Raw genomic sequence first — 27,889 nt, 5'->3', positions numbered from 1 at the left:
ATAAACTTCTATGAAGCACTTGGGGGTTCAAAGTGCTCACCACACATCTAGATAAGTTCCTTTGGGGGTCTAGTTTCCAAAATGGGGTCACTTGTGGGGGGTTTCTACTGTTAAGCCACATCAGGGGCTCTGCAAACGCAACGTGACGCCCACAGAGCATTCCATCAAAGTCTGCATTTCAAAACGTCACTACTTCACTTCCGAGCCCCGGCATGTGCCCAAACAGTGATTTACCCCCACATATGGGGTATCAGCGTACTCAGGAGAAACTGGACAACAACTTTTGGGGTCAAATTTCTCCTGTTACCCTTGGGAAAATAAAAAATTGCAGGCTAAAAGATCATTTTTGAGAAAATAATTTTTTTTTTTATTTTCATGGCTCTGCGTTATAAACTTCTGTGAAGCACTTGGGGGTTCAAAGTCCTCACCACACATCTAGATTAGTTCCTTTGGGGGTCTAGTTTCCAAAATGGTGTCATTTCTGGGGGATCTCCAATGTTTAAGCACACAGGGGCTCTCCAAACGTGACATGGTGTCCGCTAATGATTGGAGCTAATTTTCCATTTAAAAAGCCAAATGGCGTGCCATCCCTTCCGAGCCCTGCCGTGCGCCCAAACAGTGGTTTACCCCCACATATGGGGTATCAGCGTACTCAGGACAAACTGGACAACAATATTTGGGGTCCAATTTCTCCCATTATCCTTGGCAAAATAGGAAATTCCAGGCTAAAAAATCATTTTTGAGGAAAGAAAAATTATTTTTTATTTTCATGGCTCTGCGTTATAAACTTCTGTGAAGCACCTGGGGGTTTAAAGTGCTCAATATGCATCTAGATAAGTTCCTTGGGGGGTCTAGTTTCCAAAATGGGGTCACTTGTGGGGGAGCTCCAATGTTTAGGCACACAGGGGGCTCTCCAAACGCGACATGGTGTCCGCTAACAATTGGAGCTAATTTTCCATTCAAAAAGTCAAATGGCGCGCCTTCCCTTCCGAGCCCTGCCGTGTGCCCAAACAGTGGTTTACCCCCACATATGAGGTATCGGCGTACTCGGGAGAAATTGCCCAACAAATTTTATGATCCATTTTATCCTACTGCCCATGTGAAAATGAAAAAATTGAGGCGAAAATAATTTTTTTGTGAAAAAAAAGTACTTTTTCATTTTTACAGATCAATTTGTGAAGCACCTGAGGGTTTAAAGTGCTCACTAGGCATCTAAATAAGTTCCTTGGGGGGTCTAGTTTCCAAAATGGGGTCACTTGTGGGGGAGCGCCAATGTTTAGGCACACAGGAGCTATCCAAACGCGACATGGTGTCCGCTAACGATGGAAATAATTTTTCATTCAAAAAGTCAAATGGCGCTCCTTCCCTTCCGAGCCTTACCATGTGCCCAAACAGTGGTTTACCCCCACATGTGAGGTATTGGTGTACTCAGGAGAAATTGCCCAACACATTTTAGGATCCATTTTATCCTGTTGCCCATGTGAAAATGAAAAAATTGAGGCTAAAAGAATTTTTTTGTGAAAAAAAAGTACTTTTTCATTTTTACGGATCAATTTGTGAAGCACCTGGGGGTTCAAAGTGCTCACTATGCATCTAGATAAGTTCCTTGGGGCGTCTAGTTTCCAAAATGGGGTCATTTGTGGGGGAGCTCCAATTTTTAGGCACACGGGGGCTCTCCAAACGTGACATGGTGTCCGCTAAAGAGTGGAGCCAATTTTTGATTCAAAAAGTCAAATGGCGCTCCTTCCCTTCCAAGCCCTGCTGTGTGCCCAAACAGTGGTTTACCCCCACATATGAGGTATCAGCGTACTCAGGACAAATTGGACAACAACTTTCGTGGTTCAGTTTCTCCTTTTACCATTGGGAAAATAAAAAAATTGTTGCTAAAAGATAATTTTTGTGACTAAAAAGTTAAATGTTCATTTTTTCCTTCCATGTTGCTTCTGCTGCTGTGAAGCACCTGAAGGGTTAATAAACTTCTTGAATGTGGTTTTGAGTACCTTGAGGGGTGCAGTTTTTAGAATGGTGTCACTTTTGGGTATTTTCAGCCATATAGACCCCTCAAACTGACTTCAAATGTGAGGTGGTCCCTAAAAAAAATGGTTTTGTAAATTTCGTTGTAAAAATGACAAATCGCTGGTCAAATTTTAACCCTTATAACTTCCTAACAAAAAAAAATTTTGTTTCCAAAATTGTGCTGATGTAAAGTAAACATGTGGGAAATGTTATTTATTAACTATTTTGTGTCACATATCTCTCTGGTTTAACAGAATAAAAATTCAAAATGTGAAAATTGCGAAATTTTCAAAATTTTCGCCAAATTTCCGTGTTTATCACAAATAAATGCAGAATTTATTGACCTAAATTTACCACTAACATGAAGCCCAATATGTCACGAAAAAACAATCTCAGAACCGCTAGGATCCGTTGAAGCGTTCCTGAGTTATTACCTCATAAAGGGACACTGGTCAGAATTGCAAAAAACGGCAAGGTCTTTAAGGTCAAAATAGGCTGGGTCTTGAAGGGGTTAATAAAACCTGCAAGTGTCAATATGTATCCACGTGTTGCTTTTGCATTGACCACTTTTATTGGTAGCATGGTGCGTTAATATTCAGTTTTCTTTTAATTGCTTTAATTTGTTCGTCTGCTCTGATTTTGGCCTTCAACAGTTTGTAGGATGCTTGTGGATTTCATTCTTTCATTCCTGCCTTTTTTAGGAAAGGGAAAAAAGCTGTATGATATTGAAAGAGTACAATACTTTTTAAAGAAAAAGAAATGTGAAGAATTAAGACTTTTACATCGATTGCTTTTCAATCGTCAGGGCACAGTAAGTATGACATGGATAACTTTTGATCTCCATTTCTAATCTTTTATCAGAACATGTGCACAATTTAATAATTTTACAGTTGTTTGTCCCAGTTCACTTAAGTTTCCCCGCAGTGACTGTAACCTATATATTAGCAAATATTTCAAGATGCCGATATTATCCAGCCTGATGATAAGGTTTGGAGCCTGGAAGATCCTAAATGTTTGCTTCATGGTTGGAATATTATATTAGACCTGAAAATGGGCAGAATAATCTGGTAATTTGTGAATGGGTATTGGACATCGCATCTGGTTTGCATGCATTACACTGTCTATGCTCTGGATTTGATGTTTAAGCTATGTATTTTTATGAAACAGTTTTTACATATTTGCATACAAAATAAATTGACATTTTTTTTTCCGTTCTTCAATTTTGTGTATAATATGCAGCAATTCATTAGAAATATGAGGATGGTGCAAGACTGATTGCTATAACTGCTTCTTTTTAGGTGAACATGGTAAAGAAAAATATTGGTCAGTTTAATGGATTTCCATTTGAAAAAAGCAGCGACCTATACAAAAAGAAAGAAGATATGCTTAAGAAGTACGTATTTTTTGATGGATTGTGGGGGAATGTTGTATTTGTTTTCAATGTTTTTGTATCCCCCACCTAGGTTTAAAAAAGACGACTTAAAAAATATCTGTGGTGTACTTGATCTGGAAAAATCTGGAGCGAACAGTGAATTGGTTTCTAGAATTATAACTTTCCTCATGGAGCCAAAGTCTACAGGGAAAGTATGTATTAAACTATTAGTCTTGAAAGCTGATCATTGTGAATGTCAACTTACCAGTGACTTAAAAAATGTTAAATTATTTTTTAACAAACTATTTATACTCCCCTTCCAGCCTCTGCCAAAATCCAAATCAAAGCCTCCTAAAGGTGGTAAAAAAGAACGAAGCAGCTCTGGATCTGCTCGAAGATCAAAGTCTCGTAGATCCAATGTAATTTTGACTGACGAGTCTAGCAGTGAGGAGGAGACAAAGGATAAAGAGGAGTCTTCAGCTGATGATCAGGAAAGTGAGGAGGAAGTAGAAGATGAAGAGGTACAAATGAGAAGTGTGTGTGATCACTACTATTCAATCTATGGTGGTCCCACATGTATACTACCACTCTCATATTCCCACAGTAGTGATTGGAGAGGGGGTCAGATATGCACAGCGCAGCTTCATTCATGTGGAATTGGGAACCTTTGTTCCTAAGATCCCACCGGGTAAACTAGCAATGATCTCATATTTTATCACCTGTCCATAATTGTTTAGGGTATAACCTTCTTTATATAGAGATGCAAAGAGAGACAGACATTATTATCTTCGCTGGCATTTTGTGAAAGCCCGGAGGCCACCGCAAATCTATTGCTGTGATGCGGTGGCCGCTGGGAGCGGCACTTGCTCAGATTGAGATCGCGGCACCAAGGTCTCAGGACAAGATCTTGGAGTCGAGATCTTGGGACAAGATCTTGTTGCCGAGATCTCAATCTGAGCATGCGCAGCCTCCGGCAGCCATTTTCCCAGAAGCCACCGCATTGCAGCAATTGAACTGCGGGGGCCTCCGGGGTTTCACAAACTGCCGCCGGAGCCCTGCCGCACCACAGAGCATCACCGCCGCACCTGTTGCAAAATGCCGGCTGAACCACCGGGAACCCCAGAGCACCGCCGCACCAGCCTGGGATGGGATTTACCGGAGGCCACTGGACCACCGAACAACCCGTGACCACGCTCTGTGCCAATCTCCCCCCGGTAAGCTGAGTTCGGACTGTAAGACGGACCCCCCCATTTGACTATATATATATATATATATATATATATATATATATATATATATATATATATATATATATATATATATATATATATATATATATATATATATATATATATATATATATATAATATTTTTTTTTTTTTTTTTCTCCTATTTTCCTTCTGAAAACTTGGAGTACATCTTGTGGTCCGGGGCATCTTATAGTCCAAAAAATACGGTAGTTAATAACATTTTCCACATGTCTACTTTACATCAGCATCATTTTGGAAACTTTCTTTTTCTAACTTCTTTAAAAATTAAAGTTGTTCAACAATTTTCCATTTTTCCAACCAAATTTGCAAAACCATTTTATTAGGAATATCACGTTTTAAGTGACTGAGGGGGCCTATGTGACAGGAAATCCCAAGTGACAAAATTTTAAAACTGCACCCCTTAAAGTGCTCAATACCATATTCAAGAAGTTTATTAACGCTTCAGATGATTCACAGGGATTAAAAGCCGTGTAGAAGGAAAAATAAAAATTTTCATTTTTGCCTCAAATATTGTTTTAACATCAAATCTTGCCACGTGAGATGTCGGCGGTGAATCCGGAAGGTGCGCAGGACCTTCGTGACGCGAAGATCACGTGACCGCTAGCGGTGGCCGTAAGTAGGATTCACCGCCGACATCTCACGCGGCATCGGCTACGCAGGACCCCGCGCTCTACATCGGAGGTCAGTTTTTAGGTGGCTGCTACCGGCCGGGGCAGCCACCTGTTCTAGTTACGTTTCACTGCCCGGATATACTCAGCACACTAACGGCACTATCATCGCCTCTTAAGCCGGGACTACTCCTATTCAAGGTAGGAACACCGCTTTACTTTCAAGGACTTTCTGCATCTATCGCAGGGGATTATTTATATATTTTTGGTGTTTTTCAGCTATTTTAGGACATTCAATTGCAAACTCAGTTCTGTGTCCTATTTAATTGTCTTACATCCTACCAGTGGACTTTTTGCTATCACCCAGCGCGTACCGGTATATACTCTGATATATACCAAGTTGATATATATTTTTTTTCTTTTACAAACAGTAGGTGGATGTTTAAATATGAAAAAAGAAGAACTGCGGCAGCACTCACCAGATAGCGTAGATCAAACCTTTATTGAAGGTAAAAAATCCATCATGACGTGTTCACGGCTCGGGGGAGTGCGGACATAGTGGAAGTGAGCAGGGGAAGACAACAGCTGTTTTGCGCTCTACCAGCGCTTCTACAGGTCTAGCAACATAGTCCGTCCTGCATGAGATGAATTGTTGAACTGTGTGTTGTACCGGACCCACACTAATAGTACGCCCAGTAATATGGCAACTGCAATAGTTGCAATGGCCGCAACGAAAATTGCCTTTAGGAGGCAATTATTCCAACCAATTAGACCGTGTATCTGACAACCGATTATGGACCAATATATCCCTGATCCGAGTGCTCCTTCTGTTAGAGATCAAAGGACCCCCTACAGCCTTCCCCGCAAGATCTTTATCTCGTTCTAAAATGTGCCAATGCCTACGGAACGAGGCTCGTAATGCTTGATCTAATGGGCCATACCTAAAACAAAAATTGAACCGTGGTTCATTACTTTTTTTATTATTATGAATGCGGGCTTGTGAGCCCTCTTGCACCCGGCTCCTAGCATCTTGTAACAAAGACTCCGGATAACCTCTTTCTCGGAATCTTTGGCACAATTCCTCAGACTGTTGTTCGAAACCTTCTTGTGTGCTATTTATTCTCCGTGTCCGGAGTAGTTGACTAAAGGGTAAGGTACGTTTAGTGTGGGCAGGATGATGACTGTTAAAATGCAGGAGGGCATTGGAGGCAGTTGGTTTTCGATAGATGGATGTACATAAATCCCCATCCTGAATAGTGACCGACACATCTAGAAATTATAATTTATCTACCCCAAACACGGAGGTGAAACGCATCCCCATATTGTTGGTGACATTAAGATAATCCACAAACTCTCCAAAAACCTCCTCGGTCCCGTCCCACACCAGGAACACGTCGTCGACATATCTTAAGAAAAGTTTTATGTGTTTCAGGAAGGCATTCCTTTCAGAGTAAACAAAATCTTCCTCAAAAACCGCCAAATATAAATTAGCAAAAGTGCACGCAACCGGGGTCCCCATGGCAGTCCCAGTGGTCTGGAGATACCAATTCTCCAAAAAAGTAAAAGCATTGTGAGTGAGGATGAAGGTTAACCCCCCACACACAAAGTCAATAAAGGCACCACTCCTATCAGTCGTGTTCAGAAAACGCCTGATAGTGTCCACCCCCAAACGCTGTGGAATGCTGGTGTACAAATTGACCACATCAATGGATGCCATGGAGAACCCCGGCTGCAATGCAAAATCGCGGATATGTTTCAAAAACGAGTCAGTGTCCCTGATGTAGGACGGGACAGAGTGAAGCAAAGGATGCAAAATCCATTCTAAATATTGGGAGAGTGGTTCGGTCAGGGACCCCAGACCCGACACAATAGGTCTGCCTGGGGGTTGGGTGACTGATTTGTGTACCTTTTGGGAGGTAATACCAATACGGTTTGGTAGGGAATTGTGGAAAAAGTTTTTCAGCTTTTTTCTGGGTTATAATTCTCTTTTCAACAGATACCCTAAGAAAAGACTGTAGTTCTTTTTTAAATTTGTTAATAGGGTCACTAGGCAATCTTTGGTAGGTATCACCATCCGAGAGTTGCCGACCAGCTTCCATTAAGTATGCCTCCCTTGGTAACAAAACTGTCTTTCCACCCTTGTCGGCCGGACGTATAATGGTATCGGACCAACTTGCCATCTCCTTCAATGCTGCCCTTTCTGCACCATCTAGATTATGTGGTGCTCTGTTGTAAACTAATGCCTCCATATCCTTCAGAACTAGTCTCGAACAGGTCTATCATATTGCCTGGAGATGTCTGTGGCATATATGTGGATGGAACCCCCCCTAAAAACGGGGTCGAAGTTTCAGGCAAAACTACACTAGATGGAATGACCTGCTCCCCCAAGCTCATAAGTAAAGCGGCATCCTCATGAAAATCAGCGAGTGCTTCTTCAGTAGATCCTGCAAGGAAGCCTAAAGGTCCTATTTTACACGGTTGTTCCCCTTCTAACACAGTGTTATTACTAGTACCATTAAGAAAAGCCTTATATAAATGTATTTTTCTAATGCCTTTAAATAGATCTATCCAAAATTCTGAGAAATTGAATTTCTCAGGGACACAATAATTTAAGCCTTTTGCTAATAAGTCTGATTGCGCTGGTGTTAAAACGCGGTCCGTTAAATTGATGATACATTCCTCCACTGGTATGGATACTACTGCTCCTGTCTCCAGGAGACGTTCTTTCTTTTGTACCTTCTGGTGGGAACATAATCTCTGTTTTCTCTTCCCCCGACGAGTGCGCCTCCTAAAGGGAGGGCCGTAGTTGCTGAAGCCTCTGTGGTAGATCCTTCTATTTGTTCCAAACCCGTAGCTCCTCCTTCGCTCAGACTGGAGTCTGTCGGTGTTCTTATGATTGGTGCCGTATATTGCTACTTTGCTGGAAAAGGGTTTTTTTTTTTTTTACTGCTACCATATGCATAGTGTCTCTGCGCAGCATTTTCATAGAAGATTCGTTGAAATTAGGCTAGTCAGGAGGAAGGTTGTCCTTTGTATTCAGGTTCATTATTATCCCTTGTAATGCTTATAATTATTTTGGATTAGCTTCAGACTGTTTTATAGGGAAAGATGATTTTTCATCAGTTGGTCCCCTTATTGGTTGTACTAATTTTATCCAGGTGTCTTCTGTACGTTTGTTTTTATTGTAAATGTGTTTTGTAACATGATGTAATTGATGTAGTCATGTGTGTGTCTTTTCACAAAGGTGTACCTGGCAATTACTGGATCTGGTGTGCATGGTTTGAGTGGGGGGGTCCATTTGTGACTCGCCTACTTCAGCCGGCGTCACTTCCCAGTTTGTTAGACCTGTAGAAGCGCTGGTAGAGCGCGAAACAGCTGTTGTCTTCCCCTGCTCACTTCCACTATGTCCGCACTCCCCCGAGCCGTGAACACGTCATGATGGATTTTTTACCTTCAATAAAGGTTTGATCTACGCTATCTGGTGAGTGCTGCCGCAGTTCTTCTTTTTTCATATTTATACTGGATTGTTTGTTTTTTCGTATGCGAGCACCTCCAGTTACTGAAGCCTTACACCCACAAGTGACTGTGTTCTTACCAGTACGTTACATTCAGGCTGTGCAGCAATACTTTTTTCTCTTCATTGATTGAGTAGGTGGATGTTTGTTGGTGTCGCTGCAGGGTTATTAAGCTTGATACTTAGCGCCACCATATTTTAGATTTAAAAATGTACTTCAGTTTGCCTGAAAAGTAGTTCCCAATCACAGTACAAATCCCAGATGGGAAGGAGTGCCATATTGTAGTGCAGATTTGGTCATTTTGGTTTGCAGGTGCCATGACCCACTGGAAGAGTCCCTCAGGTACCAGAACAGCAGAACTCAACGTTAACACCCACCCCACCTTCGTGTCCCCATTTTACAAATCACACCACTCAATGAGTTCATCTAATGGTTCAATTATCATATTGACACCATTGGTGTCACCGATTACCATTGGACAGTGAAGAAAAAATAATTACATTTTTATTAACAAAATGTTCCTTTAGCCTCAGATTTCTCATGTTCACACTGGGAAATGAGTAAAGATGGAACCAAAACTTGTCCCACAAATTCTGCTGAACATGGATATACTCTGTGGCTGTGCAGTGCTGCTTAGCCACACAGCGAGACTCTGGAGGGACGGAGTGCTATTTGACTCTTAGCGAACAAACTGTACTAGAATAGTCTGCGGACTCCAAAGAGCAGAATACCTCCCTCAAATGAACTCGTTTTGGGAATTTATCTGCAGGTGTAGTAACTATTTTGACTTCATTGGTGTTTTCCAGAAACAAGCAGCAGTGGATGTTGCTGAGTGAGAATTGCAAATCTGCCATTGTAGTGCCCAGTACATTCTGCCCAGTTCATGCTTGTGGAGAAGCGCACCTGTAAATTAGGCGGGCTTTCATCGCTACAGTAATGCAAAACTTGTGGGTGCTAAATCTGGTTTTGTCACACTGTGGGGCTCAAAAGGGGGACTTGGATTTGGGAGTGCAGAATTTACTGGATTTTTTTTTTTTTTTTGGGGGGGGGGAAGAGCTATAGCACTTTTACAGAGCCTTTGTGCTACCAGTAACGTGGAAGCCCCCTAATTTAATTTACACATGATAGATCTGAGGGTTTTTTTTGAGGCGAGTTGAAGCTTTACTTGGTAGCATTTTGGGGTACAAAACCTTTTTTGATCAACTCACATTTATTCTGTGCTCTAAGCAGAGCAATTACATTTGTGTTTCCATCTACATCTCTGAAATGTGATTCAGACGAAACCTCCCCACAGATCTATTCATTAATGAGGTACCAGAGTTACTATGGACTCTGTCTGGCTCTCTGTTCAGCAGGGTCTGTCTTTTGAAAAGTTCACAAAACTTTGGTTGACTGACTGCTTTTGTGCATGCCTAAAAAGATGCGTAAAAGGAACAGACACCGCTGGTTCACCGGCCAGACGAGAGTTGAAAATGACTGACTCAATTTGCCTGATTACAGTGAATTTTCCATCTGAATCGCGTGTTTGAGATTTACTCGGAAACTGAAAATGTTACCTGAGCCTTACTGCAATTAATCAGAGGCAGAAAGAACAAATCAACAGCAGGTCAAGAATTTGTTCCACTTATAACACACAGTGAACAGCGTAAAAAAAAAAAAAAGTGATAAGACGTCATTATTATTCTTTCAAAATTAATGAAAAAAAAACATTTCTTTATCGCCTCTCATTGGGGGACACAGGAACCATGGGTGTATGCTGCTGCCACTAGGAGGCTGACACTATGCAAATAAAAAAGTTAGCTCCTCCTCTGCAGTGTACACCCCACCGACTGGCATTATACTCTTCAGTTTAGCTTAGTGTCAGTAGGAGGTGGACACGGGTCTTTCATTAGACCCTTATCTACCTCAATTTGCATCGTTTTTCTTTCAGGTTTCCGGATGGGATACAGGGTGAGCAGTCACACCTGTAGTCCCACATTATGGACTATGAGTACGGCGTGTACTGCCACCCCGTATCCTCATAGATCCCTATCCAGGACCAAGATCCTAGCACACCAGCGTGCTTAGAAGTCTGGTCCTGGCTCCGTCCCCCACCCACTCGCCCACTAGAGCCTGTCGGTTGTGGAGACGAGGACGTCCATCAGCTCCCTGGACGTCTCATCCCCCTTTTAAGGTTTGTACCGGCGTGGGATTTTTTGAGGTAAGTATTCCGGCGCCGCGTTTCCCCCCATCCCTTCCTAGAGTTTTCCTGGGGGTCTTACTAGGGGCTCCCTTATCCCGGGTCGCTACTTGCTTGGATTCCCGCAGCACGACCTGGGCTTGCAGTTTCTGCAGACCTTCTCTTACGGACGCGGGGCTGTTATAGGCTGCCGCGCCGTTTGCCTACCAGTGTGGGCTCCGCGAATTCTCCTACCAGTCCTTCGGTAGGGGCCACTCTTCTCCCCGCGGCGCACTGCCTCTGCGCTGCGGTTTTCCAGGGGACACACAGGCGCTGCGGCCCTGTCGGGCCGGCGCACCGCAGTTTTTGCCGGGGGCTCTCCGGCGCTGCCGCCCTGACAGGACAGTGCGCCGCGATTTCCGGGGGCACTCAGGCGCTGCGGCCCTGACAAACCGGCGCGCCGCTTCTTCCTGAGGCGCGCTGCTCTGGCGCCGCAGGGGGCTTCTCGGCAGCAGGGTTTCTCTCTAGCGGCGCAGCCTGGTAGGCTGCTGCGCCGCCTTTCCGGCGCCGCATTTTCTCCTCGGCCGCCGGCTCCTACTTTAGGCCCCGGCTTCCTCCGGGGCCTACTTCCGGTTTGCGCGCTCCCTCTCTTCCGGTCTGCGGGCGGGCTTTTTTCCCGCCCGACATATTTGTCCTACCCACCGGCGCCTCCGTGGCTGGCTCCGCCCACTTCCTCCAGGGCTGAGTCACTCTTCTGGTGTGCACTCCGCAGCAGCACCTGCTCAGCCCCGCACGTGTTTTTTTTTCTGTGAGCTCAGCGATCTGCGCAGAATACGGCCCCTCAGGACAGGAGTCCTCCGCTGACAAGTGGGACATCTTCCAGGACCGGGTCCGTGAGTAGCTGCACTGCAGACTGACACCCTTCTCTGCCCCACTGTCCCCTAACCCACTGGCATCTTCAGGGATCTCTCAAAATGTCTTCTAAAGGGGGCCGCTCTCGTCCTCCTACTTCTTCATCTTCTGCCTTAGTCACGTACTTTGCATGTTCGTCCTGTAACAGCAAACTTCCCTCAGGTCAGTCCTCCCCGGTGTGTCAGTCCTGCAGCAACCCGATTGTTCCCACCGCCCAGGATCCCCCGGCTGTTCTGCCCGAGAGTGATCCCCCCCATCCCAGGCTGGGCCGCCTCTGTCACAATCGGTGGCCGATTTAACACTGGTATCTCAAACCCTGGTGTCCGCGCTGGATCGGTTACCCTTGCAGACCCCTGCTGTGGCCAGCGGGTCGCAGGAACCGCCGCCCGAGCCCTCCTTGCTAAGCTACAAAAGGTCCAGACAGGAACGTCGGTCTGAGTCCTCTTCGCGTTCCATCTCGCCGCACGGCCCTCCCCCGCGGTTGGTGTCCCACCGATCCTCCCCTGAGTCAGGCGAGGCATTATCTGATGCGCCCTCAGAGGATATTTCGGAGCTGGATCCTAACCAAATCGCCACCGTGAGTGAGACAGTCCAGAACCTCATTCGGGCTATAAACCAAACCTGTGGCATCAAGGATCCCTCTACGGAACCCGCAGATCAGGCGGTTTCGTTTAGACGGGCCAAACCACCTTCAAAATTTTTCGCTCCTCATCCTGAATTCGAGGAAATCTTGGCCAGGGAAAGAGAGAACCCGACAAGACGTTTTCAGAGGGGAAAACGCCTGGGGGTGTTATATCCTTTTTCACCAGATCTTACCGCCAATTGGACGGTCTCCCCCTCGGTGGATCCCCCTGTTTCCAGGCTGTCCACCAACACGGTGCTTCCACTTTCCGGCGGAGCATCTCTGAAGGATTCTAACGACAGAGTTATAGAATCCTTCGCGTAATCTGCTTTCGAAGCGGCTTCAGCAGCGCTATGTCCAGCTTTTGCTTCCACTTGGGCTTCAAAATCCATCTCAAAATGGGCCAAGGATCTACGGCGAGGTATCCTGGACGGGGCACCTCCCGCGCAATTAGCGGAACTTGCCAACCAGATTTCCCACGCTGGTGGATACCTGGTTTCCGCCTCCCTGGATGTCGCGTCTTGTGCGGCTCAGGCTTCCAGCAATGCCGTTGCCATCCGCCGGACCGTTTGGCTCAAGGCCTGGCAGGCGGACTTGTCCTCCAAAAAGTCCCTCACTAGTCTGCCCTTCCAGGGCTCTCGTCTCTTTGGTTCCCAGCTGGACCAAATCATTAAGGACGCCACCAGGGGTACAAGTTCTCTTCTCCCCCAGGCTAAGCCTCGTCGCCCTCCTCCTAGACGGCAGTTTCGCTCTTTTCGGCCTTTTCGTCGCTTCGCTGCATCAAACTCTTTTTCCCAGCAGCAACAGAGGCCACAGGCACGTCAAGAGAAGAAGGCGGTGTCCTTCAGGCCCACTCCGTCCTGGCGTCCTCGCTGCTCCCAGGGTAGATCCTCCAGGCCCAGGACTGGAAGATCCACCTCCGCATGACTCTCGGCAAGACTCCAGCCCAACTCCCAGGTTGGGGGGCCGTCTTCTCCGTTTCAGGGACGTCTGGATTTCCGCAGTAGAGGATGCATGGGTCAGGGAAGTTGTATCCTCGGGATACAAAATAGAGTTCGCCTCCCGACCCAGGGATCGTTTCTTCCAATCCCGTCCTCCAAAAGATCCCGCTCTGGTTCCGGGCTTCTTCGCAGCCATCGCTTCTCTGCTCAAATCCGGGGTAATCGTTCCCGTCCCAGAAAAGGAACGGTACACGGGTTTCTACTCGAACCTCTTTGTGGTACCGAAAAAAGACGGCAAGGTTCGTCCCATTCTGGACCTCAAATTGCTGAACAGGAGGGTTCGCCTGAGACACTTCAGGATGGAATCCCTTCGTTCAGTAATTGCTTCCATGGAGGCTCAGGAATTTCTATGCTCTATAGATATCCAGGACGCCTACCTACATGTTCCGATTTTTCCCGGACATCACCGTTTCCTGCGCTTCGCAGTGCAACAAGATCATTTTCAGTTCGTCGCCCTGCCGTTCGGTCTCGCAACCGCGCCAAGGGTGTTCACGAAAATCATGGCGGCGCTGATGGCCATCCTGAGAGTCAGAGGCTTGGTCCTGTTTCCATACCTCGACGACATCCTCATCAAGGCTCCGTCCTTTGCTCAGGCCCACTAAAGCCTGTCCATTGTTCTCGACACCTTAGCCCGTTTCGGGTGGCTGGTCAACCGGAAGAAGTCCTGCCTTATTCCTTCTCAGCGCATCATCTTTCTGGGCATGCTTTTCGACACTCGTCAGTCCAGAGTCTTCCTTCCCAATGACAAGAGATCCACCCTTTGTCGGGACATACGCCCGCTCCAGGGTCCTCGGCCTCCCTCCCTCCGATCGGCCATGAAGGTTCTGGGGAGGATGGTAGCTGCCTTGGAAGCGATTCCCTTCGCCCAATTCCATTCTCGACCCCTTCAGCAAGACATTCTGTCTCAGTGGGACAGGTCGGTCTTCTCCCTGGATCGGCCGATCAGACTCTCCTTTCGGGTCAAGCGGTCTCTCAACTGGTGGCTGATGTCACCCCTCATCTCCCAGGGCAGGTCCTTCCTTCCGGTTCACTGGCAGGTGGTGACAACGGACGCCAGCCTGATCGGCTGGGGTGCGGTTTTTCGCCACCTGACGGTTCAGGGACGTTGGTCGCCGCAGGAGTCATCTCTGCCAATCAACGTCCTTGAGATTCGGGCCATCTTCCTGTCCCTCCGCCACTGGGAAAGGATCCTCAGGGGCCTTCCAGTCCGGATCCAGACGGACAACGCCACGGCTGTGGCATATGTCAACCATCAGGGGGGGACCCGGAGCTCCTTAGCTCTTGCAGAGGTATCCAAGATCCTCCTTTGGGCAGAGGCAACGGTTCCGGTGATATCCGCGGTGCATATCCCCGGCGTGGACAACTGGGCCGCCGACTTTCTCAGCCGCGAGGGTCTCGCGGCAGGGGAATGGTCCTTGCATCCGGAGGTCTTCCATCAGATCTGTCTTCGATGGGGGACTCCGGATGTGGATCTCACGGCGTCTCGAATCAACAGGAAGGTTCCGCAGTTCGTCTCCAGGTCCCGCGATCCTCTCGCAGTGGGCGTCAATGCTCTGGCCATTCCTTGGTCACAGTTCGAGCTGCCCTACCTGTTTCCACCCCTTCCATTACTTCCCAAGCTGTTGAAGAAGATCAAAGCGGAAGGGGTGCCGGTCATCCTGATCGCCCCGGATTGGCCCAGGAGAGCTTGGTTCGCGGAGCTCGTCAACCTTCTCGCGGACGCTCCCTGGCGCCTTCCAGACAGGCCCGATCTGCTGTCCCAGGGTCCGATCTGCCACCCGAATTCTCGGTCGCTCAGTTTAAACCCTTAAGCCCCAGGGGTGGTTTGCACGTTAATGACCGGGCCAATTTTTACAATTCTGACCACTGTCCCTTTTATGAGGTTATAACTCTGGAACGCTTCAACGGATCTTGGCGATTCTGACATTGTTTTCTCGTGACATATTGTACTTCATGATAGTGCTAAAATTTCTTTGATATTACCTGCGTTTATTTGTGAAAAAAATGGAAATTTGGCGAAAATTTTGAAAATTTCGCAATTTTCCAACTTTGAATTTTTATGGCCTTAAATCACAGAGATATGTCACGCAAAAAACTTAATTAACATTTCCCACATGTCTACTTTACATCAGCACAATTTTGGAAACAAATTTTATTTTTTGTTAGGGAGTTATAAGGGTTAAAAGTTGACCAGCAATTTCTCATTTTTACAACAAAATTTACAAAACCATTTTTTTTAGGGACCACCTCACATTTGAAGTCACATTTAGGGGTCTATATAGCAAAAAATACCCAAAAGTGACACCATTCTAAAAACTGTACCCCTCAAGCTGATCAAAACCACATTCAAGAAGTTTATTAACCCTTCTGGTGCTTCATGAGAGCTAAAGCAATGTTGAAAGAAAAAATGAAAATGTAACTTTAGTCATGAAAACGATCTTTTAGCAACAATTTTTTTATTTTCCCAAAGGTAACAGGAGAAATTGGACTGCAAAAGTTGTAGTCCAATTTGTCCTGAGTAAGACAATACCCCATATGTGGGGGGGAACCACTGTTTGGGCGCATGGCAGGGCTCAGAAGGGAAGGAGCGCCATAAGACTTTTTCAAGCTAAAATTAGCTGGAATTGAGATCGGACTCCATGTCGCGTTTGGTGAGCCCCTGATGTGCCTAAACAGTGGAAACCCCCCACAAGTGACCCCATTTTGGAAACTAGACCCCCTAAGGAACTTATCTAGATTTGTGGTGAGCACTTTTATCCCCCAAGTGCTTCACAGAAGTTTATACCGCCCGTGCGTAAAAATAAAAAAACGTATTTTTTCCACAAACATGATCGTTAGTCCCCAATTTTTTATTTTCCCAAGGGTAACAGGAGAAATTGGACCACAAAAGTTGTTGTCCAATTTGTGCTGAGTAGGCTGGTACCCCATATGTGGGAGAAAACTACTGTTTGGGCACACGTCAGGGCTCGGAAGGGACGTAGTGACGTTTTGGAATGCAGGCTTTGATGGAATCGTCTGCGGCCGTCACGTTCCGTTTGAGGAGCCCCTGATGTGCCTAAACAGTGGAAACCCCCCACACGTGACCCCAATTTGGAAACTAGACCCCCTAAGGAACTTGTCTAGATGTGTGGTGACAACTTTGAACCCCCAAGTGTTTCACTAAAGTTTATAACGCCCGGGCGTGAAAATAAAAAATCCTATTTTTTGCCCACAAAAATGATCTTTTAGTCCCCAATTTTTTAATTTCCCAAGGGTAACAGGAGAAATTGGACCACAAAAGTTGTTGTCCAATTTGCCCTGAGTATTCTGGTACCCCACATGTGGGAAAAAACTGTTTGGGCACACGTTGGGGCTCGAAAGGGAAGTACTGACGTTTTTGAATGCAGACTTTGATGGAATCGTCTGCGGGCGTCATGTTCCGTTTGCAGAGCCCCTGATGTGCCTAAACAGGAAAAAAACCCACAAGTGACAACATTTTGGAAAGTAGACCCCCAGAGAACCTACGTAGATGTGCCAACTTTGGAATTATTCTATTTCCTGGAAAGTAAATTATAGTGCATGGAGGTGTGGTACAATTTAAAGCAATCCTTCATACACAGGCCAGGTTTGTCGGGGCAGGTGTCGCATTGATAGGTGGTGTCCCTTCGAATTCCTCTTTTGTAGCACACTCGGCACCTTTTTTGCGGCTTACCTTTTTTTTCAGTTGGCGGGACCACCCCAGGAAAATGCTGGCCTGGTACGATACGTGCACCTTCAGTTCCAGAAGTACTGGGGCCCGCTCCTTCCCTCGTGCCAAACATCAGGGCCTTAACCACTACCTCTTGGAAATGAAGGTACGACGTATCGGTGTTGCGTGCACATCGTGACAGCAGGAAAGCGTTGAGCATTGCCATTTGTACGATGTGCACGGACAGCTTTTTGTACCACACCCTGGCCTTTCTCAAAGCACTGTACGGTTGGAGGAGTTGATCGGAGAGATCAACGCCCCCCATGTTTTTGTTGTACCCAAGTACACAGTCCGGTTTGAAGACCTGTGCAGAGGTACCCCGAACAGTGCTGAGGGCGCTGCCATCACAGTGTATGGTGGTCAACAGAAGGACATCCCTTTTGTCCTTGTACTTGACAACCAGCAGGTGGTCGCTACATTGGGCTTTGCTCTCACCTTTTCTGAGAATCTGCCCAAGTAGCGTCTTTGGGAGGCCTCTCTGATTTTTGCGGACAGTACCGCAGGCTGCCGTACCTCGCGCAAAGAGATTTGTAGAGTGGGATGCTGGAATAAAAGTTATCGGTATAGAGGTGATAACCTTTATCCAGCAGTGGGTGCACCAAATCCCACACTATTTTCCCACTCACTCCCAGGACAGGGGGACACTCAGGCGGTTCAATCCTGCTGTCCTTCCCCTCGTAGACTCTAAAGCTGTGGGTGTACCCTGAGGTACTCTCACACAGCTTGTAGAGTTTGATTCCGTACCTGGCCCTCTTGCTGGGCAGGTATTGACGGAATCCGAGCCGCCCCTTAAAATGAATTAAGGACTCATCCACGCAGATGTCCCTTTGAGGCACGTACACTTCTGCAAACTTTTTGTTGAAGTGTTCGATGACCGGCCGAACTTTGAACAGACGGTCAAAGTTGGGGTCATCTCGTGCGGGACACCGTGCATTATCGGAATAATGCAGGAATTTATGGATGGCCTCAAAACGCGTCCGGGTCATGACCATTCTGAATACTGGAGTGTTATATAAAATATCCACACTCCAATATTGCCGAAGTTCAGGCTTTTTCAGAATCCCTATATGGAGGACCAGGCCCCAAAACTGCATCATTTCAACTGCGTCTACAGGAGACCAGTTAGAATATGATGAACCCGAGTTTTGGTCCAAAAATTGCCGAGCATACAGATTAGTTTGCTCCACCATGAGGTTGACGAAAGCCTCAGAGAAAAAGACTTTGAAAAAGTCTAGTTCTGTGAGGCCGGTGGTGTCAAACTTGATTCCTGATTCTGCCACAAAATCAGGAATCAGTGGCTCGTAATTTTCGGGGGGCCTGGTCCATATGGGATCCACAGTGGGGTGTGCTGGTTCGTCTTCAGCAATGGTGGGCCTAGCCTCATCTTCGGTCCTGCGGCGTCTGCGTGGCGGTTCCGCAGGGCCGGAGGAGGAAGATGAGGAGTGGGAAGAGGATGAGGAAGAATCAGAAAAATAAAGAAAAGTGGGATCCTCTCCCTCGCTATCAGTGTCGGAGGCAAGGAAAGCATATGCCTCCTCCACTGAATAGCGCTGTTGGGACGAGCGGGACATTTTTTTTGTAAGTGTGGTGCTTGAGTGTACTTTATTGGTAACTATGTGTAAGTGTTGGGGGATAGTGCTTGGTGCAAACTACTCTGAAAAGAAAAAGCTAAAGGAAAAAAAAATACCTGTGAAAGAAAAGTATAAAACAGCAGGCCCTAGCTCTGATAAGTGAACCGCGTCACTTACCAAAGTTTGGCGGCTGCTGGGTGTGTGAACGGGGATGTGAAAAAAAACCCACAGGCATGAGAGCTCTGATAAATGAACCGCGTCACTTACCAAAGTTCAGCGGCTGCTGGGTGCGTGCACAGGGATGTGCGAAAAAAAAAAAAAAAGGAAAGCACGGGTTAGATGCAGTGGGCTGAGCGCACGGAGATGTGGGGGGAAAAAAAAAGGAAAGCACGGGTTAGATGCGCGCGGGGTGAGCGCACGGAGATGTGGGAAAAAAAAAAAGGAAAGCACGGGTTAGACGCGGTGGGGTGAGCGCACGGAGATGTGGGGGAAAAAAAAAGGAAAGCACGGGTTAGATGCGCGCGGGGTGAGCGCACGGAGATGTGGGAAAATAAAAAAAGGAAAGCACGGGTTAGACGCGGCGGGGTGAGCGCACGGAGATGTGGGGGAAAAAAAAGGAAAGCACGGGTTAGATGCGCGCGGGGTGAACGCACGGAGATGTGGGAGAAAAAAAAAAAGGAAAACGGCAGGCACAAGCTCTGATAAGTGAACTGCGTCACTTATCAAAGTTTGGCGGCTGCGGGATGGGTGTACGGAATTGGGCAAAGGGGGCTGCTGAAAACAAAGCGAGCACGAGTGTTGATCGGTGAACTGCGTCACCAATCAACGCTCGGCGGCTGCTAAACGTGCGCACGGAGGCAGCGTAAAGAGGGACGGAGGGGGTAAGGAAGGGGGGGATGGGTGGAAGGGGGGGATGGGGGGGTGGAAGGGGGGGATGGGGGGGTGAAATGAGACCGGGTAGGGGCTGTTAGCACTTACCTTTTGTAGTCTCTCTTTCTTTGGTTTTCTTTCTTTGGTTTTCTTTCTTCCGCTTTTTTGTATCGCAGGGGATTGTGGTGTTACAGGCTTCTGTAGCACCACAAGGCCCAGCAAGACCAGATCTGGCTGTGTGACCGCTCAGCAGGAGTCCCTCAGCTAGAGTGAGGACCCCTGCAGAGCGGTCACACAGGTCACCTGCAGGTGACAGACAGGTCACAGAGCGGTCACACCGCTGCTGTGAGCTGTCATTGGTGGGATCGAATGATAACATCGATCCCACCAATCCCTGCAGGGCTTGGTGACCATGGCAGCTGCCTAGGATCCCTCCGATCCTAGGCAGGTCACCAGCAGGGCACACAGCGGTCACAACGTGACCGCCGCTGTGCCCTGTGATTGGCGCGATCGTTGCTGGGCCTGCACTAGTCACTGGCCTGTGATCGGTGCCATGGCAGCACCGATCCAGGCCACTACGGCAGGGGGTATGACAGCCGGCACGGGGCAGGGAAAAGCCGGGCACGGGGCAGGGAACAGCTGGGCACAGCGCGGTAACACCGCCGCTGTGCCCGGTGATTGGCGCGATCGTCGTTCGCATCGATCGCGCCAATCAGCCTCTGCTGGGCCTGCACTAGGCTCTGGCCTACGATCGGTGCTATTGCAGCACCGATCCAGGCCAGTACAGCAGGGCACAGCGGCGGTAATACCACCGCTGTGCCCTGCGATTGGCGCGATCGATACGATCGGCGATCGTTCCAATCCGGGGTGTTTTTGCCGGTGCCTGGCGTTGCCAGGCACCGGCCCTAGGATCGAGTACATCGGTACTCGATCCTAGCCTGCGACCTCATTGTTTCAGCCGCTCCAATTGGCTGAAACAATGAGGAACGCTGTGATGGGCTGTTCAGAATTGGACAGCCAATCACAGCGATCCAGAGGCCTGGGGGGCGAAGCCATGCCCGGGGATGTCGGCGCCATCTTCCTCCAGGTAAGATGGCGCCGGAAATTTAATGTGATCACCGCGATTTAAGTCGCGATGTCGCATTAAACACTATGACGTACTATCCCGTCACTGGGAATTAAGTCCCAGGTCACCTGGACGGGATAGTACGTCATATGGGATAAAGGGGTTAACGGCGTGGGTGTTGAGACCGCGGTTCTAAGAGCGTCCGGCCTTTCGGACCGGGTGATTCACACCATGATTCAGGCTCGGAAGCCTTCGTCTTCCAGGATCTACTACCGCACCTGGAAGGCCTACTTCCGTTGGTGCGAGTCCAACCGCGTTCCGCCTATGGTTTTTTCCCTGCCTTCTCTTTTGGCCTTCCTTCAGGCAGGGCTGGATTCGGGCCTGGCTTTTAGTTCCCTGAAGGGTCAGGTCTCTGCGCTTTCCATCCTCTTTCAGAAGACCTTGGCCTCTCGGCCACAGGTTAAGACCTTCTTTCAGGGGGTAGCCCACGCCGTCCCGCCGTACAGGGCCCCTGTGGAGGCATGGGACCTAAACCTGGTACTGGACGTTTTGAAGGTTTCTCCCTTTGAACCTCTTAGGGAGATTCCTCTATCAGTCTTATCTTGGAAGGTGGCCTTTCTTGTGGCCATCACGTCCATTCGCCGCGTTTCCGAGCTGGCGGCACTGTCCTGCCGCCCTCCGTTTTTGGTCATTCACCAGGACAAGGTGGTCTTCCGACCTCCACCTTCTTTTCTTCCTAAGGTGGTTTCCACCTTCCACCTCAACGAGGACATCGTTCTACCTTCCTTTTGTCCAGCTCCGACTCCAGCTCCGACTTTGCAGCATTCGACACTGTGGATCATCAGCTCCTCCTCACTATGCTCCGCTCCATCGGCCTCAAGGACACCGTTCTCTCCTGGTTCTCCTCCTATCTCTCTGACCGATCCTTCACTGTATGTTTTGCTGGTTCCTCCTCCTCTCACCTTCCCCTTACTGTTGGGGTTCCTCAAGGATCAGTCCTAGGCCCCCTCCTCTTCTCTTTGTATACTGCCCCTATTGGACAAACAATCAGTAGATTTGGTTTCCAGTACCATCTCTATGCTGACGACACCCAATTATACACTTCTTCTCCTGATATCACACCGACCTTTTTAGAAAACACCAGTGATTGTCTTACCGCTGTCTCTAACATCATGTCCTCCCTCTATCTGAAACTAAACCTGTCAAAAACTGAACTCCTCGTGTTCTCTCCCTCTACTAACCTACCTTTGCCAGACATTGCCATCTCCGTATGCGGTTCCACCATTACTCCAAAGCAACATGCCCGCTGCCTTGGGGTCATCCTTGATTCTGACCTTTCATTCACCCCCTACATCCGATCACTGGCTCGCTCTTCTTACCTGCATCTCAAAAACATTTCTAGAATTCGCCCTTTTCTTACTTTCGACTCTGCAAAAACTCTGACTGTTTCACTTATTCATTCTCGTCTGGACTATTGTAACTCTCTACTAATCGGCCTCCCTCTTGCAAAACTCTCCCCGCTCCAATCTGTCCTGAATGCTGCAGCCAGGATCATATTCCTCACCAACCGTTACACCGATGCCTCTACCCTGTGCCAGTCATTACACTGGCTACCCATCCACTCCAGAATCCAGTACAAAACTACTACCCTCATCCACAAAGCACTCCATGGCTTAGCACCACCCTACATCTCCTCCCTGGTATCAGTCTACCACCCTACCCGTGCCCTCCGCTCCGCTAATGACCTCAGGTTAGCATCCTCAATAATCAGAACCTCCCACTCCCGTCTCCAAGACTTTACACGTGCTGCGCCGATTCTTTGGAATGCGCTACCTAGGTTAATACGATTAATCCCCAATCCCCAGTTTTAAGCGTGCCCTAAAAACTCATTTGTTCAGACTGGCCTACCGCCTCAATGCATTAACCTAACGATCCCTGTGTGGCCTATTTATAATTAAAAAAAAAAGGTTCCTCGCATCATGTTCTCATACACTTTATGCAGTTAATAGCCCTCTGTGTCTGTACTGCTACATACTTAGGCAGGTAACTGGTTCATGCAGCTTTACATGAACACCTGAGCCTTACACTATAGCTGGTCCGAATAACTAAAGCAATTGTTACCATCCACCTCTCATGTCTCCCCTTTTCCCCATAGTTTGTAAGCTTGCGAGCAGGGCCCTCACTCCTCTTGGTATCTATTTTGAACTGTGATTTCTGTTATGCTGGAATGTCTATTGTCTGTACAAGTCCCCTCTATAATTTGTAAAGCGCTGCGGAATATGTTGGCGCTATATAAATAAAAATTATTATTATTATCCTCTGGAGCGATCGTTGAAAAAGCTAGACCTCGTCAGGGCAGTGAGGATTTATCTGAATAGAACATCCTCTTTCCGGAAGACGGATTCTTTTTTCGTCATTCCTGATGGCACGCGCAGAGGCCAGTTGGCTTCTAAAGCGACTATTGCTCGATGGATCAGAATGGCAATTTTGGAAGCTTACCGGGTCAAGAACAGAGTGCCCCCTCCTGGGATTAAGGCTCACTCTACCCGGGCAGTCGGCGCCTCCTGGGCGGTGCACCACAGGGCTTCCGCCCTACAGCTTTGCAAAGCGGCAACTTGGTCTTCCATCCACACGTTCGCCAAATTTTACAAGGTCCATACCTACGCATCGGCGGACGCCAGCCTAGGCAGAAGGATCTTGCAGGCGGCAGTGGTGAGTTATCTGACCTGATGGAAGTCTGTTTTTCCCGCCCTTGGGTTTTGTTTGTATGCGCACAATAGCACTATTGTTTATGTATTGTATTATATAGATATTTTTGTACTTGTTATGGCCATAACAACTTTGTGTATATAGGGCAGATTGTATTTCTCTGCTTCTCAGCAATTGTTTGTATATTTGCATGTGCCTTTTATATACCATCTATTTGCCATGTCATGTATTAGCTGTGATACATTTGTATCTCTATTAGAGTATTAGCTTTGATCTGGTCTTGGGGGGTATTCCCTATTCAGGGATGTACCTGTTTGGTTTTTAAATGTTTTTAATGTGTGCTATGTCCTGTTTCTTTGACCTTAATAAAAATTATTTAGTACTATTATTATTGTTTTCTTTTGGTGATCCCCGGTTAGTTGTATGTCTTCTTTCTTTCTTTTGTTTTTGACAACACTTTAGTCTGACATACCCCGGGTAGATCCCAGTTTGTTATAAGGATGATGGTGCCCTCCACCCTCCTCTCTTGCTAATTTGTTTTGGGGTGACACTAGTTTCCCCCCTTTTCTGGAGTAGTGGCACATCAGGAAGCATTCTAAATAATATTTCCCGGTTTATTTTGAATACTGTTGTATCATTGTTCATTTCCAGCATGGATCTTTCTAGCAGGGAGACGGCTTGGAGCAATAGGGCTTTAGGCCTTTTTGATAATAATGGTGGTAGTACAAGTGTTGGTGAGCCCAGTAAGGAAACTGATTTTCAGGTTTTGTCACAAAAAATTATTGGTTTGCATAAATCATTAACAAAAGTATGGTGGAACATTAGGAGTCTTGAAGAGTATAAGAAAGCGGGATTTATACCCCGTGGGCTACGTGTACAAATTTTTCCCGCATGGGAGGTCTCTCCTGATTTCCAAAAAACATGGGAAACAGGACTCACTAAATGCTCCACTATACTGATTGACATGCTAATCGAACATGATCAGTTGTTGCTAATTAAAATCAAAAATGAGATCAAGGTTTGTGAGGGTACTTTGGTGGACTTTGATAAGGACACTTTTGTCAGCCCGTTCCAACTAAAACTTAAAGATCTAATAGATACTTTTGAAAAAGAAGTGATTAACCGTCAAAGAAATAAATTTCATAGGGACAAAATGGACTTTGGTAATGGAAGGGCATACAGGTGGTCACATCGGGGAAATAGACGCCCCCTCGATGAAATACCTAGAGGCATAACGGAATCCCTCCCTAGACAAGATATTTCTTCAAGTGATTTTTTATCCTCGGACCCCAGCGACGCAGAGGGCGCTGTCGGCGGGGTCGGAGGAAGAGCAAATTACACCCGCAAGAGGGGCAAAGGATACAGGAAGTGGTCACCGACATTCAGGAGAGAAACAAGACTCAACAAGAAATCGTAGTTGATGTCTCGAGTAATGATGGATCAGAAGGTAATCTACAAATCATCAACCTCTCTACTTATACTCTGTCAGATATTGAAAAACGAGTACTTTCTAAGGGTCTTTCGTTTTCCCCTATGAACCCGCTTGATAAATTTGTTCTTGTCAAGGATGTTTATTTATTTTGTCGTCAAATCACTTTCAAATTGCTATACCATCAACCATCCCTGATTGATACACTTCCGGATAATGAAAGACGTGTCTTTTGTGACCTTTTAGAATTGTTACAGGAAAACGAGTCTCCGGACAATCTGGCTAGATTTACGAGAAGACTTCCTTCCCAAGCTACACCATCATTTTCCTTATTTCCAGCAGTTCAGATTTTTTTCGAGAAAGTTTGCAAGGACATTGAAAGACTCAGGCCGGATACACACCAACAAGAAAATCTGGGTAAGATTGAGAGAGAGGCTTTGCGGCGTTTAACAACCAATAACCACTTTTTAATACGCGAAGCGGACAAAGGGGGTAACGTTGTCTTATGGCCACACGAACTATATGTTAAAGAAATTATGCGTCAACTCAATGTAGGGCACTGCTATACCCCTTTACCCTCTGACCCTACATGGGTCTTTAAAGACAAAATTGATGGTCTTATCAATAGGGCATTTTTGGATGGGATCATCACGAAAAAGGAGATGGATTTCCTCGTAACACCTTGTCCTGTGGTCCCTACTTTCTATGCCTTACCAAAGATCCACAAGTCTTTAACTGAACCCCCAGGCAGGCCTATAGTCTCCGGTATAGGAAGCATCTTTGAACGACCCTGTATCTATGTGGATCACTTCTTGCAGCCTCTGGTGACTTCTTTAAAATCATTCACCAGGGATTCGACCCACCTCATGCAGACCTTGGAAACCTTGGAGATCCCTGCGGGCGCGTTATTAGTGAGCATGGACGTTGAATCTCTCTACACCAGCATTCAGCACCAAGCAGGTATGCAGGCGGTCATGTATTTTCTGGAAAAGGATGCACATAGAGTTACAGCACACAAGGATTTCATCCTCCAACTGCTATTTTTTATCTTGGACAAAAATTATTTTGTCTTTGATAGAAAGTTTTTTCGCCAGTTATCCGGTACAGCGATGGGTGCACGTTGTGCACCATCATACGCTAACCTTTTTCTTGGATGGTGGGAGGAAGTGACTGTGTATAAACATCAGGCTTTTCGATCTAATGTATTGACGTGGCAACGTTACATCGATGACATTCTGCTAATATGGTCTGGTCCGGTGGAAGAGTGCAACAAGTTCATTATGGAGCTAAATGACAACCTTCTTAACATCAAACTTACCTCTGTTGTTTCAGATCATAGCATTGATTTTTTGGATCTTAAATTTTCTATCCATAACTCAGGTATTGGAAGCTCTCTATTCAGGAAAGTTACTGCCACCAACAGCTTGCTGCACTATACAAGTTTCCATCCATCTCATCTTAAGAAGGGGATCCCCAAAGGACAGTTCCTTAGGTTGAGAAGAAATTGCAGTACCAACACGGATTTTTTGCAACAGGCTAGAGATCTCTCGGGTCGTTTCAAGAAGAGGGGATATCCTAAGAAGGCCATTTCGAGTGCTTTCCAACACGCCCTTGAACAGGACAGGAGTAGCCTTCTCACCCAAAAGGTACGCGACAGTTCTCGACCTCTGTCTCTAATTACCACGTACAACAACCAGTGGGGTGACATTCGTAAAATATTGCAAAACAACTGGGACATTCTAATGAGTGAGAGAAGGATTGTACCCTTTGTGTCAAGTACACCCAGCCTTGTGGCTAGAAGAGCCAAAAATTTGAGAGACACTCTTTGTCATAGCCATTACCAACGACCTACCCCAAGATTAAATAGGGGTACTAGGGTATATGGCTCATATCCATGCGGCGGGTGCACGGTCTGTCAATACATGATTGCACAAGATGGTTATTCTATATCTACTCTCCCTTTCCAGATCCGGCCCAGAGAATTCTTTACCTGTAGATCCAGGAACATCGTATATGCGATCATCTGTGACTGCCCAAAAGTGTATGTCGGACAAACCACACAGGAACTCAGGAGACGCACTCAACAACATCTTTCTAATATCTCCACGGCCCGCAGGGATCGGGAAAGGAAGAAGGTTTTGTCATCAGTAGCAACGCACTTCTTGGATATGCATCAGGGCAAGACATCAGCCTTTAAAGTTATGGGACTTGAAAGTGTTCATACCAACATCAGGGGGGGTGATATCACTAACAGCTTACTTCGCTGTGAAACAAAGTGGATTTTCAACTTGAAGAGTTTGGCTCCTCAAGGCCTTAATGAGGAACTACTTTTCACAGGCTTTTACAAAAAACTGTGATCCTGCTATTATCCACCATGTTTGTTGTTAGTGGTACGTTGGAGGCCTTTTTTGGTATTCACTCCATTCTATTCTCGAGTATACTAGCTACAATATGTCAGGTGGAGCTATTTCTCTAGTTCAGGACTTGTGTCATTTTGCCCCTAGTCTGGCATTCACTCCATTCTACTCTCGAGTATACTAGCTACAATATGTCAGGTGGAGCTATTTCTCTAGTTCAGGACTTGTGTCATTTTGCCCCTATTTTGGTATAGAGTAGTAATGATTTAATATTTAATTTATTTTTTGTTTGTGTTTTTGGATATGGGAGGCACATAGGCTATGTGCTATGACTACGTTATAAAATGTAAAATTTACAAACCAACACTATCTCCTTTACTAGTTTCTTTTTTCAGTATACGATATTTACATCTTACCAGACATATGTCTTGTCGTACCGTGTTCTGGACTGGCTTACATCATTCATGTGATATATTTCTGTAGGACTCTATTTATTCTTTGTCCATTTTGTGTGTTGGTTGCGTGTGTATTTTTTGTTTTTCTGTTTGTTCAGGTGGGTGTCTCATCTTCTATCTATATATGTGGCACCGACGTACAGTGCTAAAAAGCCTTCATCATTATACGCCTCTCTTAGCGTCTTTTGGGAAGTGTCGACAGTGATTGGCATGATCTATGTAGTCAGTTT

At 46.6% G+C, this 27,889-nt stretch overlaps 1 protein-coding gene across 2 annotated transcripts in view; it reads left to right on the top strand.

Moving 5' to 3' along the window:
- The window catches only part of DEK (DEK proto-oncogene), a 94,414-nt gene that overhangs the window by 51,379 nt on the left and 15,146 nt on the right, over nt 1-27,889 (top strand). For both annotated transcript variants that reach the window (XM_069730847.1, XM_069730848.1), the window contains exons 4-7: nt 2,718-2,827; nt 3,315-3,409; nt 3,480-3,600; nt 3,712-3,909. In XM_069730847.1, the coding sequence (XP_069586948.1) occupies nt 2,718-2,827; nt 3,315-3,409; nt 3,480-3,600; nt 3,712-3,909 (524 nt within the window). The remainder of the gene's footprint in view (nt 1-2,717; nt 2,828-3,314; nt 3,410-3,479; nt 3,601-3,711; nt 3,910-27,889) is intronic.

This window comes from Ranitomeya imitator, chromosome 6, assembly GCF_032444005.1.
Source record: "Ranitomeya imitator isolate aRanImi1 chromosome 6, aRanImi1.pri, whole genome shotgun sequence".
Classification (NCBI taxonomy): domain Eukaryota; kingdom Metazoa; phylum Chordata; class Amphibia; order Anura; family Dendrobatidae; genus Ranitomeya; species Ranitomeya imitator.
This window is presented reverse-complemented; position numbering and strand designations above follow the sequence as displayed.